At 46.7% G+C, this 21,081-nt stretch overlaps 2 protein-coding genes across 3 annotated transcripts in view; one reads left to right on the top strand and one right to left on the bottom strand.

Moving 5' to 3' along the window:
* Positions 1-4,810, top strand: part of LOC135822319 (hemicentin-1-like) — a 67,009-nt gene extending 62,199 nt beyond the window's left edge. The window contains exons 65-69 of the mRNA XM_065335061.1: positions 297-467; positions 1,149-1,208; positions 2,405-3,019; positions 3,763-3,822; positions 4,377-4,810. Coding sequence (XP_065191133.1) covers positions 297-467; positions 1,149-1,208; positions 2,405-3,019; positions 3,763-3,822; positions 4,377-4,456 — 986 coding nt within the window. The 3' untranslated portion in view covers positions 4,457-4,810. The remainder of the gene's footprint in view (positions 1-296; positions 468-1,148; positions 1,209-2,404; positions 3,020-3,762; positions 3,823-4,376) is intronic.
* LOC135822320 (WD repeat-containing protein 90-like) overlaps positions 4,747-21,081 on the bottom strand; it is a 37,588-nt gene continuing 21,253 nt past the window's right edge. For both annotated transcript variants that reach the window (XM_065335063.1, XM_065335062.1), the window contains exons 24-42: positions 20,983-21,081; positions 20,512-20,614; positions 18,005-18,079; positions 17,092-17,138; positions 15,115-15,198; positions 14,529-14,601; positions 12,957-13,201; positions 12,577-12,700; positions 11,979-12,050; positions 11,259-11,370; positions 11,028-11,118; positions 9,495-9,584; positions 8,952-9,080; positions 8,137-8,518; positions 7,578-7,720; positions 6,860-7,081; positions 6,333-6,455; positions 5,711-5,795; positions 4,747-5,410 (exon numbers count right to left, since the gene is read on the bottom strand). In XM_065335063.1, coding sequence (XP_065191135.1) covers positions 5,187-5,410; positions 5,711-5,795; positions 6,333-6,455; positions 6,860-7,081; positions 7,578-7,720; positions 8,137-8,518; positions 8,952-9,080; positions 9,495-9,584; positions 11,028-11,118; positions 11,259-11,370; positions 11,979-12,050; positions 12,577-12,700; positions 12,957-13,201; positions 14,529-14,601; positions 15,115-15,198; positions 17,092-17,138; positions 18,005-18,079; positions 20,512-20,614; positions 20,983-21,081 — 2,523 coding nt within the window. In that variant the 3' untranslated portion in view covers positions 4,747-5,186. The remainder of the gene's footprint in view (positions 5,411-5,710; positions 5,796-6,332; positions 6,456-6,859; positions 7,082-7,577; positions 7,721-8,136; positions 8,519-8,951; positions 9,081-9,494; positions 9,585-11,027; positions 11,119-11,258; positions 11,371-11,978; positions 12,051-12,576; positions 12,701-12,956; positions 13,202-14,528; positions 14,602-15,114; positions 15,199-17,091; positions 17,139-18,004; positions 18,080-20,511; positions 20,615-20,982) is intronic.

The following is a 21,081-nucleotide window of genomic DNA, read 5'->3' as shown; positions in this document are numbered from 1 at the left end:
CTGCACATCTTTAAAAGCCACTATGCTGAGAGTGTACAGTCTTCATCGAGTGTACTCCTGAAGAATACTACTCACAGCATCTGAATTTCCATCCTGTGTCGGTCAGTGCTCTCAAACGTACTGATACAAAGTCCTTTATCCTTCCCTTTCCTCATGTCTTGGTATCATGTCTCTACCCATGTAGCTAGTCTAAGTCTCTCTCCAAACAAACAAATCTTTGTAAGCCTACTGTAGAATCAGTATAAGCAGGTTTTCTAAAATAGTAACTTAAGCTATGTTGTATGTGATGTGTGCAGTTGCTGGTAGCTGGTCTGACTGGGAATCCTGGAGCGACTGTGAGTGTGGATCTAGCACTACACGTCAGCGTACCCGTACCTGTACCAACCCTCCACCACTAGGCAATGGTGCTGACTGCGTCGGCTCGCCTACGCAGACCGAAGATTGTGTCCTGGCACCCTGTCCCAGCGGTAAGGGCCACATGACTGGATAATCACAATCAGGGCTACAGTCAACTTCGCTAATAACGACTGCGGATATAACGACAATTCGCGAATAACGACAGAATTTCCATGTCCAGAGCAAAGTCCCATCCAACTGTAATACATATAATGAGACTTCGGGTATAACGACACTTCGCGAATAAGGACACTTTTCTGATGCCCCGCCGAGTGTCGTTAAACGCGAAGTTGACTGTAGTTGGGGCAGCTGGAAGGAGTGTTCTACGGGCCTAAGTGTACAGCGTGGCTGTACTGTAACTATTCACTACAGAGTGGCATGTGATATTATTACAGATGCTGAGACACGCATTCACGTGAGCCCTGGCTTTGCGGGTTTTGTCCCGTTTACCGCGACACCAGTAACCAAGCTATCGTTTGTTTCTCTCGTCCGGCAGGTGTAAACTGTGATAAAGTGATCAAGTTTTAATATGCTCTAGAGTCTATACACAAGGATCTGGTGAAGTGGAATATCATCGCACAAACAATACAGCTACGTGCATTGTTTTGCGTGCATATGTATGAACCCATTGAACCTTTGGTTTTCACTAGTCTCTTTGCTATAATATGTTTGTCCATTTTTGCCTGTGTGTGTTTGTGCGTGCATGCGCTATTGTGGTTGTGGTTGTGGTTGCCCAACTCTATTGTTTTCAGGTAGCCAGTGGAGGTCAGGTCGAGGTGACTTCACAGCCACACTAGGATCGACAGCACAGGGTATGTGTGTTGGGAACTTGTGAACATGACTAGTACTCATATACAGTCGTCCCTCTCTAATCCGGCACCTTTTGCAACGGCATTTTCTGCTGGATAAACAAGGGTGCTGGATTATCAAATCCTGCCCTCCAACCCGACCCACCTGTTAACATACATGTTTGTGTTGTACATCAAAACGTAGAGATGTTCTGTGTCAATCCAAGTACTTTGTGGAATGCATGTCTTTAACATACACTTGGGAATATCCTATGCACTGGCATACGATATTCCCTAGTGTATGTTACATGTGTTGTGTATGTTGCAATGCTCCCTGACGGTATGCGATGTACAACTGCTGGATTAGAAAATCGAATTATGTACAGTTTGAGTGATTTGTTGCAGAAAATCGCTGCTGGAAGCAGAATTCAAGTGCCGGATTAAAGCGTAGAGAATGAACTGAAAAAATCGGTTTGGCCAGAAAGTGTGCTGCATGGTTTGCAAGGGTGCTGGATAAACAAGTGCCGGATTAGAGAGGGACGACTGTACATATAGAAGGCTCAGTGCTACCAAGAGTAACGTTGCACAACCACGAGTATCCCACCTCCTACAATGCTTCAGAAGTAGATAACAGCGTGTGAGATCGACAGCAAAAAGGTGTGCTGTGCAAAATGATGTCAAGAAAGTATATAAACAACTGAGTAGACTTTAAAGTCTGATCGGTTCCTCGGCAGGAAAGTTGCTCATTATTCAGGTCCAGCACCTGAGCAATTATTAGTACCAAGAGTACATAACTCCCCAAGAGTGTGCAACTCCCACATACCCTGCTGTCCTGACAGAATTTCAAGTCGACGTCATTATTGATGCAATGCTCCTTGCACGAGTGATTTGCAACATGTGTACGGGTGTCAACGCATCACACGTTTTTCTTTGTAATAATTTGCACCGGATCAGATGGACTTTGGTCCAGCACAGGTTCCGGATTCGTCTGATAATCCGTGTGCAGTGCGCATAGCATCATAAAAATGATGTCAACTTGAAATTCTGTCGGGACAGCACAGTACCCATAGTCGACTTGCACACTCTCGGGGGGGGGGGGGGGGATGTACACTTGTTAGTACCCGCAGCCATATGGATTTCAGCGCGCACACAAGCAAGAATATTATGTGTATGCGGGGCACTGAAGGTGGACCTGTTCTCATTGTGCTGTTGAATTTCAGATACGATAATCCGACCTGATATAGCCCTGGACTTTGTATCTGGAAATCAGATTCGCTTGGCCATACCAGGCTTGACGGCTGCGCAGAACGAGAAGCTGCGATTCTTCCAGGCACAGCTGCTCATGCCACTGGTGTTCCTACGCTCTCGTGTTGAGGCCACAGCTATGAACGGTGCCAGCATGCACCAAGGATACGCAAAGCACGTCATGTTTGCACGGTTTGACACGGGTCAGGCGGCCACAATCAACACCACCATCACAACTAGCCAAAGTGGATTTGTCAGACTGTCAATCAGCATTGATGGGCAGGCACCCGAGGGCCTAGCGCCGTTTCCTATCCGCGGCTTCTCAGGTAACGAACAGCATGCCCGCTATTCCCCCTCCGAGTGGGTGTTCCTCAGCGAACGTGCACGCTATCAACTTACCTCAAGGTACATTGGTGTGCAGTGGAGTCAGCGAATGGAATGCCAGCGAGCCGACGGTTCACCTGCCACGTGTCAACAACTAACCAATCGTCAGCAAGTGTTTGGCGTCACACGGCAAATGACCAGTAGTTTTAATCCAAGTACTGGCCTCTTCCTAGCTACCACTCCTATGAATAGTCGAATATTCCCAGGTAAGTTATTGTGGGACGTATTGTGTTGTATATTGTGTTGTATATTGGTGGATTTTGAGTCTGGAAAGAGAAAAAAAACGGTAGGAGTTCATGCATGAATTGAGGTGCTGAGTGAGAAGCAGTATGAAAGAGAGTGATATTTAAAGACAAGTGTGGATTGCTCAGTAAGTATAATTATATCGTACTAACGTTGTCGGTCCTCTCCAGTGCGCGCAGACAAGTGCAGCTGTGCTGATTTCAAGGCAGTGACCATATAACTGCGTTTGTGTTGAACTCATTGCATGAAAGCGCACCATCACCTTCAGGACCGGCGAAAGACGTTTTCGAGTACTCTGGCCCTACCCTAGTCTTTCATACTCTGTGTATGATCGGGCGTGTGCACACATGATCTCCTGAGTTCTAAACACACGCTGGTAGCCAGAGTTGGTGCGGGCATGGCCCTATCATACTCATGCTCCTGCCCATCGCTGAACCGATGATAGCAAACAAGCTATGTTAACTTAGTTGGGATGACAGCATTCAACAGCTTGCTAGGCTGATGTCTTGATCACCATAGTCAGGGCGTATCAACCGGGCCAACCCTGCCATGCCTGACCTGACAGTGGCTAACACCCTACTGTGAATGTCCAAGACTTCCTAAAACTCAATTGGGCTGATTACATTTGACCCGATTGCTAAGCAGTCACAACCTCATCGGTAGGAATTCCAATGCTTGCATGTATGTATGTATCGTGTTCATGCAGTTCCTGGTGCTGTGTGTCCGTCCGGGCTAGAGACGTCCAGTGATGGCCGATATTGCATTGGTGAGTCCTACCACGGTGTTCGTATGTAAACAGAGCCTGAAAGTACAATACGTACATGTATGTGCTGGTCATTGAGAAATGAGAATTCCTTTGTTGTCCAACTCTGATTGAACATGAAAACGATGTTCAAATCATAAAAAAATATTGTTCTATTGTTCTATTGTTCTATTGTTCTATTGTTCCCCATTGTTCCCCATTGTTTTCGTGGGATGAGTGTGCTCACTTTACTTTCATCGGTAAAATGAAAAAAAGTATTTTAATAGGAGTTTCGCAATATTGATAATTTTGGTGAGAAACTCTGTATCTGATCCTGCACTGAAATGAAGTCCTTCCGCTCCGTATCCGCTCTCGCATTGATATGACGTTTTCAGTTTCATGCCAGTTCCTACCTGGGCCTTGCCATGTCCATTGTAACTGTTGCACTTTTATTGTCTGACTTATGCAACTGTAAAGCCATGGTGCATGTCAGAAGTTGATGAAAGAGGATTGCAGTATTGCGTTGGCTTCGAATCTGACTCTCTCTGTGTGGTTATTCTTGGTATTTCACAATGCAGATGGCGACAACTGCAGAGAGCGACGCTGTCCCTCATCAACATCCTGTGTGGATGTACTTGGCTTTTCCTACTGTGTGTAGTAGTCACTGATGCTAGAACATAATAATATCTGGCCTGAGTTTCCACATTGCTCCGCTCCCAGGTCAACATTGTTGGCCTTGCAGCCACTCTATCTATTCTTTCATGCGTCCACAAACTTGACAGGCCATGGCTTGCTGATCGAGGCAATCACGTCATTCATCACATCTTTGCCCAAAACCCAGCGCAGCGTGCGCCCCAGATTTGAACTTATTGCTAACAAGCACTCACAGTTTCTGGACACCATGATTGCCCCATGGGTCGGTCCGTGTCATGCCAGTTACTACCCGTGTTATTTTTGTTTGCCTTACATGCAATACATTCAGCAAGTGATGAAGAGAGCAGCTGTCACTCTATCTGCTTGCGTGTCTCTATTAGTTCACAAGTCCAGAAAAACATACAGATTAGCCAGTAGTATGAATACTGTATTTTAGGCTTGAAAACATACTTTGTATTACTACGTAACTACACTGTTGTTATTCCTGACAAGTACCGGTGCACAAGCCTGGAAAATAGATTGGGATTTTAAAAGATATAGAGAAACAATGAATACTACTTGTACTTGCATGTCCAATAATTGAATTTGATACAATAATACTATAATGCTGATTCAATCTGTCTGCCTAAAGGATAAAATTGAAAATGCTGGCGTGCAGTGAGATAGCAATTTTGATGGCAATATGAACACAGCACCAGGCTGGCCCTTCTCAAAGTCTCAAGATCAGTTTTATCTCAGACTGACTGTAAAGCTACACTCCACAAGAAGAGTCCTGAGCTCGAGGCACTGATCAGCCGATGGTGGGGAACGGAGGCAGACGGTAGAATGCTCGACTCTACAGCGATATTGTGATGTCTGTCCGTTGGTGTCACAAAGCTTAGAGAGGTGATACCGCTGCAGCCAGTGACTGTGTCTTGAAAGGCACCCGTAGCGAGGGAAACACATCGAATCACTCCCTCTGTGCATGGCCAGAGCAACCAAACACACAGCACATGTGTGGTCAGCTGCATGTCACATTATGATTAGCACCTTATCGCTGTAATACACACATGTCGTTTTGCAGATTCACTCAGTCACTCACTGATTTAAGGCTTGCAAAACTGGGTTAATTGAATTTTCACCACAATACGCTGGCTCAGGACCAGTTGTGAGGTGTATGTCACAAATCATGCACACATATTGATTATCCTAGCTTGGTTTCCATGGAAACAACATAATTATGCAGCAGCAACAAGACCATGACAAAGAAGTGCCTCACCCCTGGAACCGAGAAAACAGCATCCGGTTTCGCTAGAGACGGCCATGCAAGACGACCAAGTAGAGAGTGAGATTTCCTTGACAACCTGCCAATGCAGTAAAAGCAGCAACCATGCAAGCATGTGGGTACACACACGCACACACACGCACACACACGTGCACGGATTGCACACGCACAAAGTTGCACAAGCACACACAAACACACAGGGTCAACGGAAGTTGAATAATGGTGAACCTTGCGGTCATCGTCATTGCAAATGATCACTAGACTACTTTATTGCAGCAATGCACACACACACACACAAACACACACACACACGCGCACACACACACACACACAAACACACACACACGCGCACACACACACACACACACAAACACACACGCACACACGCACACACACACACACACACACACACACACACACACACGCGCACACACACACACACGCGCACACACACACACACACAAACGCACACACACACACACGCACACGCACACAAACACACACACACACACGCGCACACACACACACGCGCACACACACACACACACACACGCACACACACACGCACACGCACGCACACACACGCACACACACACACACACACACACACACGTACCTGCTTGGTGTTCAAACTATAGATGTTGAGGGTGTTATGCAGAGAGAAGCCGGTGTAAATGATGAGGCCTCCGTCAGTCGGGCTGAATCGGGCCAGTGTCGGTGGAAAGCTACAGTATTCACTCTGGGGAAGGAAATCACATACACACACACACACATACACACACAAACCAAGAAGTGTATTATATATGCATGATATCCTGTGCTAACACAACGTAATCTGCATGACTGGGTAATACCTGAGTAATACCATGGCTGGGCAATACCTTGTAGGGGACTTTTGCTAGTACCCATTCCCTGGGCGGAAACACTGTGCCCATGTATGCGCGACTTCGTTTCTTAGAGATATGGAAAAGAAAGATAGTAGCCCAGGGTAGTTTGGGAGGTGCAGGGTGTGTGCGTGGGGTGGGGGGGGGGGGGGGGGGGGGGTGCTGACCTTAGCCACACGCTCCTCAATGCAGTATTTGTATACGAGTTGTATTCCTAGTAGACGGTGTTCATTCAAGCGAGGATATTCAGTTGTCTTACCGTGTCATACATTCGATGTGGCCAACGTCCAGACAGGCGATTCTCAGTGGGTGTTGGGAATGTTAACCAGTCTATGAGATCACAGCGGTCTCTCTTCCAGTCACATGACCATACACTGATGCGGCCATTGACACTGGCTGCAAGCCACAGTCCAGCCAGTGGTGCTGAAGCTGCAGCTGCAGCAGCGGTTGAGGGAACATTGCCAGTTCGATGCGGTATTGCCTGTAAAGGATCATAATATGTATGCACAAATGTAAGCATGTGCGCACGCACGCGCGTACGCGTACACACACGCAGATACATACACGCATACACATGCCCACACACACCACACAAATACACACACAAACTGGAACACATGCATAGACCTTCCTTCCTTCTTCCATTACCATAACTAACTAATAACTGCTATGTGGCCACGTAAGGGGGAGACAATGAGGCGTGTTGTCCACCGGGCGGGGAATGTCAGACTCGGTGCGCGTTGAATGCACGAACAGTGTATACACAAACACACACGCGCACACAGATTGCACGGTATCGGTGCAGTATGGCAGGTGTTCAGGTGACTGTAGGATCCTGCAAGGGTCTAGGCCGTTCCTGCTGAGCCTGTGTAAAGTAAGACTCAAGAGCCAGACTAAGGATGCAGTACCCATTTATATGATTATGATATGATATTATCGTGTGGAATGAGAGAGCCAGTTACCGGGATTGGACTCACAGTGATAGCAAGGTTGGCAGGTGCCACATCAACATCACTGATCGGTGCTGAGCCATGCTGTGTCAAACGTCTGACAGTCATTCCCGTCACCGAGTTACTGATCAGCAGCTGACCAGACACATCTCCAGAGATGATCACACTACCTACAAGAGGACACGCATGATGAACACGTACACAATCTTTTCCAAGCTCACAACGTTTCTCACCTAGCTAACTGAACAAAGATGCGGCACTGAATCAATGGGTGTCCTTTGAAATGCAGTGCTGCTTGTTCGAAATCCGATCAAGTGAGTCAATGCCACGTCGGGCGCTGTGTAGCCCTCGCCGGGTTGCGCACTGGAGCAGAAATTAAATTCGACTCACACAATCGAGTTTCATTGAGCACCACTGTACAAACTGCAGACATACATGCACGAATGCATGTATGCACACACAGGGCCTTCAGTCATTCGGATTTCTAAAGTCCCTTGGACAGATTCACAAGAGAAATCCTTGAGATTCATGCACATGCATCTTCCAGAGTGTATACTATGACTGTGTTGCATGTGTGTTTACGTACCATCAGCCGCCATACGGGCACAGGAAACTGATGACGTGTGTGGTGATGTTTTCAACTGCAAGTGCTGTTGCTGCAAGTCAAACAGACGCAGGCTGCCATCCTCATATCCACATACACACGGTGGCATAGAGTCAATTGAAGATGGATCACAATCGTTGTTGCCACTGCCTTCACGAGTCGAAACAAGCGGATCACGTTGCAGATTCGAGGCTTGTTCAGCACCGTTACTGTTTTTGCCACTGCGACCCTTGTGTTCTGATGATCGGTCTCTGGACTGTTCTTCGGCGGTAGAGCTAGTAGTCGTAGGTAGAATTGCTATGTTGGAATGCTGCTGTTTCTGTGGCATGGCATGATCTGGCCCGAATGCCAGTGACGTGCAGGCCTGGATAGTCACACATTGGACAAGAATGCATCACTATAAAACATGCCCTGTTGAAAGCACTGCTTTGTTGATTGGAAATATGTCATTAAAACCAAGGAACAGATGCTTTGGACTACCAGGGTAGCATGGCAATTGAGCGATTACGCCCTCTTCTCGACAAACCGAGTTCGGAAATGACACCCTCGTTTCTGGCCATCTTCATCTGGTCACTGAACATAGTGGCGATGACAAGGGAAGGATAAAGGTGGTTGTAGAGTACATAGGCTAGCCACTCATGATACTTGAATAATACACGTGAAAACTAAAAGGATTGTGAGAAAAGGTCTACAAGGCTATTCCTGTCAGATTCCCAACGAATATGCCTTTTCCCCCGTAGAGACTCTAGCATGCTGCCGTCAGCGTCCAGCTGTCCTAGGAAGCATGAAACGCATACCTTTTCTTCATCGCCGTACAGTTTTAGGAGAAGCTCTCTTTCCTTTGTCATCCACACGCGCAGGCAGCCATCACTAGCCGAGGTGGCAAAGCAGGAATGAGAAGAGGGCCAAGTGCCGACACTGGTCACCTGTTTTTGCACACAGAAATAAACAGAGATTAACAGTATGAAAACTCCTCGAAGATTGTTTGTAAGTGATGGTCAGAGTTCATGTTAGACTAGAATGTAACTGATGTATCCTGTAGCCAAGACATAGCTCTATTACAGAGCCGACATTGATGAAAGGGCAAAGGTCATTGCATGCTTCACCTAACACAGAGGTTAATGCATTGAGATCTGAGCATTCCTGCCATTTGGCTCTGCAGCGACAATTATTCCATTTTGGGCATAGCTAGTCAGACAGTATCTACGGTTGAAGCCGATTTGCTCGCTGAACCAATTGGCGGAACGACCAATACATCAGTCCTTTCGTCCAGAGCACGAATCCGAAATTCCATTTGCAGAGCTGATCAACTAAGTGAGAGTTGATTTTCAAGTTCCTACCTGATCTGAGTGGCCACTGAGCAGTCTCAGAGTTGACATTCCAGTCCAATTGACACACCATACTGTAGAAGACGATGTTGCTACCAACCCCTAAATGAGAAGAAAATTGAAAGTTCGTTAGCAAACCGTGGTATATCCTTTTTCTACTTCAAGTAATTCTTTCGGAAACAGCCCAGCATGTGTTGAAATTGGGTGGCCGATTTCGACGACAATTTCCACAGGTTATACAATGTTACGAGAAGAAGAAAAATTGGTCCATTGAGTCGGTCTCTGTGACCGGAACGCTATCAGGAAGCACAGAAAAAAATTCTAAGTTAGGCCATGGTAAAAAATAAAGTTGATTCTCAGGTCATGAGCCTGTGAAAATCGGTGCGAGCGAGCGATTTTTTATTTTATTTCCCACAATATTTTTATTTCCAAAGATAGTGTCACACATATGTACATGGTCACTTGTTCATATATTCAGGCCAGGGAGTAGAAAAATACCGGTATTTTACTACTCCCTGTTTCATGCCTTTCGCATTGACCGTTTTCATGCGTGCATATGCATGCATAGAATTTAAAAAATTCGTCGGTGCGCCGCCGAAAATCGGTGCGCGCGTACTTGAGAATCAAAGATAATTTTACCATGGCCTTAGTCTACGCTATTTTCTCTTATTCCCTTCAAACACAACTGTACAGTAGACTATAGCATTGTCGGGCATCAAAGAACGGAGTGCCGAAGAACGGAGTGCCGAAGAACGAACAGGCTAGAATTTTACCAAGCACAGCATATCAATGTATACACGGTAACTCAACGGTGCATAGACTGTAATACATGAAAATAAGAACGGTCTGGGCTATGAAACTGAAGCTTGTCAGGCAGAAAGAAAGGTTTGTGGAGTGACCAGAAAGACCGAAAGGTGATGAGAAGTTGTTAGGTCCGCGACTTTTCTTTTGCTCGACTTCACCGCACTTTTTGATCGATTTGATAATTTAAACGCAAGGGATATTTTCGCTGATCCGGGTTCGCATATCAAGGAACCAATGGCAGTCCTCCATTTGCGATGTTTGTTTATATTAGGCCACGCCGTTTTTTTTTCTATGTTTCGCGTCACCTTATTCGATGAAATCAATGAGGGAGGGCGAAAAAAATAAAAAAGCCATCCAAAAAAGAAATGTACGTGCATTGCATTTGTGTACAGTGAAGCGACGCGGCACTGTTCATGTACAGACATGTACAATGTACGTGTACATGAATACATGAGTGTATCCCCTCTGCCATACTTGTGGTCCAAACACAGGCGGCATGATGATTGTGTGACTTGCGGTCCAGCTTATTGCACACAGATGTACAATGTACCAGGTACATGTGTGTGAGCTGAGTTACATTTTCTGGTTTTCTGGGTTTGCATTAAATTTGTATTGCATTTTCAAAAAAAAATTTTTTTTTTTTTTTAACTCCGGCTGTGAAATACATGTGCACGGGGGACGCGAAACAGAGATAAAAACGGTGTGGCCTTACCGCTATAGTTGGAGATGATTGACTCTTACCAGTGAGAGGTCAGCATTGAAAACAGCACTAACAACAGCTCCGTCGACTGCTAGTTCATCATCCACACTGATTTGACATGAGCTAGGGGCACTGCATTGGGATCAGTGGCAAATCAACACAAGTGTTTTCATGACTTAGCTTCCTTCTTAGGATGACAAATGATAGCTAAGTGATACATTTCCACTACACTCAGACAGTGTATGCTCAAAGGAACATGTTACATGATGTACCTGCCATCAGCTGAAGATTCCAGCAACTCTGCTAAGCCTTCAATTGACCACTTCTTCAACAGGCCAGTCACACTCGATGAAATGAGATGCCTGCCATTGGAGAAGAGATAAGCTGCACAGAAGCAATTGATGCACATTCACTAGCAAGGTTGATCACAATAGCAGTAACATGTTCTGAGTCCCATACACTGTCTGGCACTCACTGACTATAGAAGACCAATACATCCAATAATGATATGAACAGTGATTTCATAAAGAGATTGCTGTGTCTCTAACAGCAGTGAGGAAGTGATTTTTCACAACATGTGAATGTGGATATTGATAGCAAAGGCAAAGAAAGCAGAGTGACATGAATCCACAGGGAACCTGATGGTAGAGTAGAGGTGAATGCCTAGTCCAGGACCACACACCGTACAGTCTATACATGGGTACACATACCAGGTAGCACACATACGGGTGGAGGATTCAAAACCGCTCCGTGATCTAATGACCGCTCCATGATCTCACGACCCGGATCTCACGACCCGGATCTCACGACCCGGATCTCACGGCCATCATCTCACGGCCATAATCTCATGGCCATCATCTCACGGCCATCATCTCATGGCCATCATCTCACGGCCATCATATCACAACCATCATCTCACGACTCCCTCAGAATATGCCTTAGATGAAGAGATGAAATCCATCATCAGAACGAGAACAGCTGTAAGGACTTACTCAGCTCGGAATGATCAGCTTGCCATTGAGCAAAGCACGTGTTCTTGTCGGTGTCCCAAGCAGAAAGCACGCCTAGAAATGAACAGGATTATATTGCAAAACATATCGGTCTAGATCGAGAAACCAAATTATTGCTATTCTTGAACCACAGGGCAAAACAACAAAGACCAATATCTTTCTCGTGACTGAGTAATTATTAGGACACATAAAGAGCGTATTGCTTCGGTTTCTTGAGAATCAAAACACATCACCATGGTATTGCCTAAGAAACGATAGCCTAGACTATGAAAGCCTAGACATAGTAGGGTGGAACTACTTGTACATGTGGTGGAACTACACTACACACTAACACCGTTCACCCTTATAGCCTGCAAGGCCATATTGGTCCAGTCTCAACTGTTGCAGCTCAAATCACACTGCAGTGTGTGTGTGTGTGTGTGTGTGTGTGTGTGTGTGTGTGTGTGTGTGTGTGTGTGTGTGTGTGTGTGTGTGTGTTGCTGTTTTTTTTATTAAGCGCGCCCATAAACTGGGCAGATATGTCTGCTTCCCAGTACATCCCATTTGTGAAGCCAACCCTATGGTAGTAAGTCGTCGTTACCTGTACTGCTGCCCACTAGCAGGACCTGCGTAGTGGCGTAGACGGCACAAGTCATTTGACTTGTTTGCTGGCCATCCACTGCGGTGGCAGGCTGGCCAACAGCGGGTACTAAAGTAGAGTGCACCTGAACAACAGTGGAACAAAATTAGAAACAACAAAACGACACCAACAACCATGAAACAACACCGGAGATAAAAACAGCAACAATAAAAGCAGGAGCAAAACCAGTAGCAGAACTCGAGACAAGGATTTCCACAGAAAGTATGAAATCTGGTGAGATAATTGCGCATCCAACAATTTAGACAAATAGTTTTTCAAACCATGCGACCAAGGAATACATGCGGTCAGCAACGACACAAGGAGTACATGCAATGGCGTACCTTCAGAGCTGTGGAGACATTGCTACTGTCCGTCTCATCATCATCATCACCACCATCGTCACCACCACCGCCGCTGCCATCAATCATCCAGAAATGTACCTGCCCCTGATCGCCCACTGACACCAGCTCTCCAGGACGAAACGGATCCCAAACAATGTCATGCATGGATATGCCAAGGTTTGCTGTGGTCAGCGGAGTGTACTTCTGTGTCTCCCAGATTACTACCAACGGCTCTTCGTAGCAACCTGCACAGGATAGTGTCACATCAGCCATGTATACGCAGAGGCCTAGCCAAAGCCGGCTCAGCCGGCAGAATGCCGGCTGGGAGGGCGACCTGCCGGCTGAGACAGCTCCAAGGGTTATTTTGGCCGGCTGGCAAACAATTGAGATTTAGAGAAATTTTCAGTTTCTACAAGTACAAGTATTTGTAGCACGGCGCTGTGTTCGAGGATCATTTTTCTTTCAATCATGTCACCAAGCCACTATCCTCCGCCAAGGTAAGAGTCGACTACTGTCATCTGTCGAAAATAGGTCCAGTTTCTGCCACTACAATGTCCCAATAATCGTGGAAACAGAACAGGACGACCGGCACAGCGGCAGCGAAAACTACTTCCACTGAACTGGCACTGGCACTGTACTAGTAGTAGGGCGTACTGGCATGCACTCCACTCTTGAGGTCACACAGTCACCCACTTGAGGTCAAGCATGTAGACTGAGTCTGTACTGTAGTGCACTGCACTAGCACTTGAGTCAGTAGATCACATGCAGCTGGCTACTCAGGCTCAGTGCTAGCTCTTCACTCAGCTCAAATGCACTTGAGAAGTTGAGTATGCACTTGAGTACGTTACATGTAAAGTCGTTGTGTGCAGAGTGCCAGTAAAATGTAACAGGCGCTAGGTCGGGTCATGGTTCGCTGCTTCCTGTGGCTACACGGCTGTGACACTGACAGCTAGCTACAGACTCTGGACTGTTATATCGTGGGCCATTCGTGCCTAGGCTGGGTCTTGTGCATGCTGCATTTCGGAATACGTTTTCTTCACCGTAATGTGTTGCATTTATCACTTTAATCTCAGTAACTGATGACCAGTTTTGCACCAATGTTTACTGCCTTTCTTTGTTGTGCAAGTCAGATGACCAATGTACACTGCATGCAGGCATGACGTTGGTGAACACATGATCCATGCTGATGTAGCTGTTTGCTTCCTTTTTCATATTTTGTTAATTATTTACCTATAATCACATTGTCACAACTGCCTGATGAATGTCCATAGTTGGACGAAGCGAAAGGAGATGCAAGCTGCAAGGAAAGATTTGGAGTGGTGTGTGTGTGTGTGTGTGTGTGTGTGTGTCTGTGTGAATATGTAACTGATTGCGGGGGTCTGGGGGCGCAGCCCCCAGAACGATGCATTTTCACTAGAACGTTGGCCGGCTGGCATAAAATCCTGGCTAGACCTCTGTATACGAGTAGTTGAAATTGAAAAACATGGGCCTCTAGAGTCAGAGTTACATAGAGTGCTAAACACCTGCAGCAACACCAACACCCTCAATGAACAAGCGTCAACTCCATCTTACCTAAACTAACTAGCATAGAGTCATCGGGGGAATAGCGAACAGCTTGGATGTTCCGCTCGTGTAACGCCAAGATCTGCAGAAAAAGCACAGGGAAGCTGTCAATTATCACGGTCACCGGTGTATGTTTGTGTCTATGTGTGTGTGTGTGTGTGTCTGTCTGTCTGTGTGTGTGTATGTGTGTGTGTGTGTGTGTGTGTGTGTGTGTGTGTGTGTGTGTGTGTATGTATGTATGGTAGATGGCGTGCGCTTGTGTGTGAATGTGTGTGTGTGAAGGGGGGGGGGGGGAGCGAGGAGGGAAAAGCATGTTGTCACTACTATGTTCAAGCCATGTATCCTGGTATGAGGCTCCGCGGCCTCTGTCCCTGCAAAGAGAAAACGGTCTGTTTTGCACTTGCAACAGCTGAACTTCTACGCCCTGTCATCAATTAGCCAAAACACAACCCCCACCCCTACCTGCCAGTAGTATAACTGACAAACGTTCTCGGTTACAAAGGAGTCTGCTCATTGGATCACCAATGATAGTAGGTATGACTCTCTATACAGGCCGGAACATCAAAGGAGCACCCGCCATCCAGACCACACATACCTTAGTACACTGAAATGTTGCTGTGTTCCACAGACACAGTCGGCTGTTCTCCAAGCCACTTGCTCCGCTGGCCGATACCAAAACCTGCAAGAGACGCACGTCAACAAAGTGAAGAAAAAAGAAGATTCCACTCTTTCAGGTTTGACCCAGAATAATTGTAAATAAACTTGGCACTCAGTAGAGTATTGCCCACTGCACTATTCATCCTCTTCAAAGCAGTTATGAGCTCATGTCAAACAAGAACAAGCAGCTGCATTTGGCCTTGTACTGGTTTTCCATCAACCATCACACCATAATTGCGCTCTCCAGCCAGCCGCGACACATTGCCACAGCTAACTATCAGCAAAGTTACACATCCATTAGTACTCAGTTCCTTCAGACAGCTGTGTAGAGCATAAAGCTCTCGTCAGTGAAGGTTGATTTGTACACTGGCTAAGGGGCCTTTTATGTGTGCAACTCCAGCCCGGGCTGGAGCGAGCGGGCCAGCCCGCCAAGGGTGTTTACATGTGCAAGGCCGGGCTGGTCGCCAGCCTGCAGTGAGTTTATATGCGCTGAGCACACGCCAGCCCGTTGTGAGTATGCAGCAAACACACTACGACTGTAATGCGCTGCCCTGGGCTGAGACGCAGGACTGCAAGCCATACTCAGGTTATAAACATAAAAACTTTTTTTCTCACACAATGTATTCTTCTGCTGATTTCTTTTCGCGCTGTGACACATGTTTGGTGTGTTGTATCACCTCGTTTCTTTTTCCTGTTTTTCACTTTTTTAGCTGTCCATATCAAAGTATTGTGCAAGTAGTTCCCCTTTCATTTTTAATGTGAATCATGCATGTCGACAAATAAACAGTGCTCACTGCACGTCCTTCTTGTTGCTGTACAAAAAGCTTCCTAGATTTTCAAGACAATATCGGGAATCCTCTTTATAAATGTAACTGCCCTCAAGAGGTAAAAGTACCTATTTTGTAGTATGAACGCAGTGTCGATACCATAATAATACAACTCTGGCCCGGGCTGGTCTGTTTATATGTGCTTTTTCTGGCCCGCCTAGCCGGGATCCCGGGTGCCTTGAGGCGGGATCCCGCCTCGCCGGGCCAGCCCGCTTGCCATGTAAACGCACCACAGGTTTTGTGTGGATTTGTGTATAACCCCGAGATCCCGTTGCAGGCGGGCTGGCCCGCCTGTCGACCAGCCCGGGCTGGAGCTGCACATATAAACACCCCCTTAGAGATGAGAAAAATCATCCTTTTGTACCAAAAGGGGAAGCATAATCGGCACAAAGATTAGGGCCAGGCAAAAATAATCCGGTGCAAACACTGTGAAACACTAAACTGGGTATGGTAATATGACATGATAGTGCTAATAGCCAGGTGTGAACTCGATAGACCGTTTATATTTTCACACCATTTTGCACTTGGTTCCTTTGCTTAGCCCCGATCTTCGCACCTTAGGCGTTTTCTAATCGATAGCGCTCGCCTTCCCCTCTTTGAAATAATCACTTCATGAACCTTCCCATTTTGAAGGCCGTTGGTTAGCGCTATCGAGCAGTGCTCAAGCTCACTTTCACGCCGTGGAATGTCTCAGCATCCCTTGTCAGTCCGGTGCTAAAATGTGCACGTTTGGCTGTTCAAGATCTGGTCTAGTTGGTGGACTCACAGCTTGTGCCTCACTGTTTCCCATGTTTTCAATTTAATATTCCTTGGCCCACCATCTGAGTTCTCAGATCGATTCTTGCCCATTTTCAACCAGCACCCCACCCTAAACCGTTAGAACTTCGAAGAAAACCTCAGTGCCTTTACGCCTCCTGTTGAACATTGTCTGTTGCCTGAGCTGACCTTTCTTTCTAAACAGGTCAAGTTCTTTACTTTATTTACTTGGGATCAACACTGCACTTGACTAGAAGATACAAATAATAAAAGAAAACATGAAACGTTTCAAATAATACAAAATCAATAACCTTCTTCAGACACACTCTCACCTTGCCATCGTGTCGTAAGCACATAGTGGACACTTCGGTCAAGTGGCCTGGACAACATGAAGCCAGTAAAACATAACAGAGCTCTAAATAGAGGGGTAAGCGACAGCAATTGACCCTGTGCAGATATTCCATCAGCTGCCACACCATAACCGCGCTCCCCAGCCGACCTCTACACGTTGCCACAGCACACCTTCAGCAAAGAGACACATCCATTGGAACTGAATTCCTTCATACAGTGGCAACGTGGCAACAGTTTCGAGGTCGAGGTCGGCTGGAGAGTCCAGTTACCGTGTGGCAGCTGATGAAAAAAAAACACATAGCTCTGTTTAAAAAACAACACTGGTCAATGATGTCAGTATCAAAATGACGCAACTGTGGCAACATTCTACTACCAACATACACACAAATCAAAATTAATGCCAAGCCAAAGGTGATATGCTCCTTGTTTATCTGCGGATTTTATGTCTGGGTCTCGACTACAAAAACATGAGTTACCTGCGGATTGCCTACAGTGTGAACTCGAGTTGCAACTATACTCTTCCCCTTTCCCCAATGCGTGTACGGACTCCACCAAATGATTTTTTTAAAGTACTCTTCTTTTGGTGGTGGGGGGTGGGGGGGGGGGGGGGGGCTTTGCGTACGTGAACACGAAAACAGTAATCTTATCACTGCATGCATGATGATGAACGTATTCCTCAAAACCCCGGTTTTATTCATTCAATGTTTCCGTCTATGATCATCATTCAACGTACGATTACACTTGAGTATAAAGCTCTATCTCAGGAAGTCTGTGCTTTACAGCAAAGGTCGCTGGTATCCATGCTACAATGACAATGAGGAATAGACAGGGCTCAAGAACACGATAATAAGCATTAAATAGCATGCATACATAATCATTGCCCTTCATGCTCACCTCTTAGGAATTGCTGACTGCCATCGGACAGGTCCTCCAATATCACAACAGAGTCGACAGAATATGCTATCTGACCTACACCGGCCCCGGGGGACAACATATCCAGAGAATGTAAAGCATCATCATCCCTTATTCTTTATCCAACAGTCATGAACAATGTACATGTGTGGGCATGTGAGCGAGGGTGGGGGCGTACGACTAGCAGAAGGCTCCTGGTCATCTAAACAGACCCTCCTGTTGTATGAGAAGAGGAACCCTGCAATTGATTACATCATGAATTCATCAAGAATGTGTACACTGTCATTGTGTCAGTGATAATATTGGAGAAGTCTGGGATCAGTATAGGAGAAACGTCGACAGTGTGACTGATATCGGGTTAGGGGGTTAGAATTAGAGTTTTGCCTGGTGCAGGTTATGAATTAGACCGTTGACTGTTAGCAAGGTCTTACAGGTATCCGGTCAACGGTACATAAATTGGCCTTCTCCCACAAATACCATTCGACTCACTGCCCAGAAGTCTAGAGAATCTTACATAGTTATTCTATGCCGAAGTTCGCCTATGATTTATAAAGCACCTACAGTAGGGATATCAGCGAACACACTGCGCAGAGGGTTTGCGCAGTTATGATGTAATCGAATTTTGTACATGTCAACATGCCACGCGCGCGGCCAGAAAAGTCCAAGTCAGAAAATGAATATTTTTGCCGGGAAACTGGAAGGAGTCTTGATGGAGAAGAAGGAGAATGGCGGCTGAAGTCGGAACCTTGCGCTCAGGATCTGCCGTTTCGTTGATTGCTTCGTATATTCGCTGCTGGTGAAGGATTCGTGGGTAGAGAGTGACATGCCTACGGTAACAGCCACGCGATCAACTACAGATGAGCCGAGCCCCAGGACTTTCTTCAGACGAATTTTCAAATTTGTCCTTCGATGCCCAAGGAGCGTGGGTGAATCGAAGGCGATTTTTTACAACGTTCCCACCGGAGAAATCTTCTAATTTTTGGTGAACTGGTACCTCACCCATGGATCTATCCATGTGCCAAGCAAGAAAAAAATTGACCGAAGCAATGCAAGGTCCCAGAGGTGAAAGGTGCACAAGGTCGATCATTCAGGAAGACTTCAGGAAGATGAAGAAGCTTGGACGATCGACGAACATGGGCCTGTCGTCCTTCACCGATTTTTAATACATGTCTCATTTCTTGTTGGATGAGAGCAACGAAGTAAACAAGAAATGCTGTTCTTTTCGAAACGCGAGTGCACAGTCCAGAGTTCACGGACTGTGCTGGGAGTGTGGTACGCACTGGCTGCACAGTGCGGAGTTGCAGCATGCACATGAAGGTGCATGCTGGTCTGAAGACAGTGTTCTTTTTGTTCTTGCACTGCTGCTGTACAGTTGCGAATTTTCGCTGCGTGGCCGAGTGCTTTTCTCTTCGTTTCTTTAGTGTAATCTGTCTGATCATGCCTGGACGTGGACGATCCTCCACCCCAAGAGGCCGGAGCAGGTCCTCCAGGGGAGGTAGTTTGCCTGCCTCAGCAAGCAGACCTGAAGTAAGCAGCTCCGACAGTGGAGCCGAACCGAACGCCCAACTGCAGGAGCAGCAGTTGAGGATCGGCGCCCTAGAATCGGCGCTGGCCAAGGAACGGTCAAGCCGCCGTCGTCGTCGGTCTCCATCGTCGTCGGCATCATCCTCATCATCATCCTCATCTTCCCCCTGTTCGTCTCCGTCGTCATCCCCGTCTTCATCGTCATCTCCCGAGTCTCGCAGTCGTCGCAAAAAATCAAAAAAGGCCAAAAACTCGAGAAGTCGTTCCGTGTGTCCCCAGTCAACCTCGTCGAGGCGGTGGAAGAACCCCTCGTACGAGAGACAGTACGAGACAAACGCTGCTGTGCTGGAAGAGCTCGGCGAAGTGCGTGCTGCTCTAGGGAAGAGGAAGGTGGACAGGGCAAGGCGAGCCACCAAGCAAGGTGAGAACTTGTTGCGGGATAGGCAAGAGTGGCTGGTTATTGCAGATGCACACGGGCACGAGGCAGCCAAAAAGTTTGCAGAGGGTGGCGAGATGCTGGGGATTGTCGGGTGCCCGCAGAAAAGGAAAAGGCTAATGGCAGCCATCCAGTTCTTTTTGTTCTTGGAGCAGCTGTTGCTGCGACCCTGCAGTTCTATTGTTGTTGTTGTTGTTGTTGTGGTGTGTACGAGAGAGTCGAAAAGAATGTGTGTTTTGTATAAGTTCGTTAGTGTAATTGCTGGCAGAGGATGCCCAAAGTGAGGTGCATGCACAGTAGTCGGACATAATCAGAATCGAAACAATGGGGGTCTGTTCACAGCAGTATGTGTTTTCAAATTATTCAAATAATTATGTAGGTCCGAGCCACGTTCGACCAGTCGCCATTTTATTTGCGTCAATTTTTTGTCCCCGCCAGTACGTACATTGGTATGGTAGCGCTGAAAACTGCGCAAACCCCGTGCGCAGTGTGTTCGCTGATATCCCTACCTACAGTAACTGTCACTTGCCTGCAGTTGGGTTCCATAGCAAGTTACCTCGGCCACTACTGTTGAAGCCAATCACATGCTGCAGTGAGAGTGCTTCATGTGAACCAGCCGGCAAGAATGGCTTCTGCAAATAGAAAGAGAGAAGAAACAGAACATTTCCAACACATTGATATACAAGTACCCAGCGGCAGAGAACGTAGGTGCCAAAACGACTTCACTACACTACACTGCATCAGTTTAGAAAGGTGAGAAGCTCAGCTCCCTATATGGTCAGATCCACTGTCCCACATGGATACAGATACACACACAACCTAGGGGACATAAGAGAGCTACAGAAGAAGCCTAGGCCCCTACTGGTGGATGCACAATAACACACACACACACACACACACACACACACACACACACACACACACACACACACACACACACACACACATACATACATTGTTTGAGAAATAGTACAGGCTTAAACACAGCAAAATGCCTTGCCTCAGTGGGAGACACATGAGCTGCAGGCTTGTGTACAAAGTGTTTCACAACAGATGGTGGGCGCAGCCGTTGGTCAGATTTTTTCTTGCGTTCCATCAT

This window comes from Sycon ciliatum, chromosome 8 (assembly GCF_964019385.1).
Source record: "Sycon ciliatum chromosome 8, ocSycCili1.1, whole genome shotgun sequence".
Taxonomy (NCBI): Eukaryota; Metazoa; Porifera; class Calcarea; order Leucosolenida; family Sycettidae; genus Sycon; species Sycon ciliatum.
This window is presented reverse-complemented; position numbering and strand designations above follow the sequence as displayed.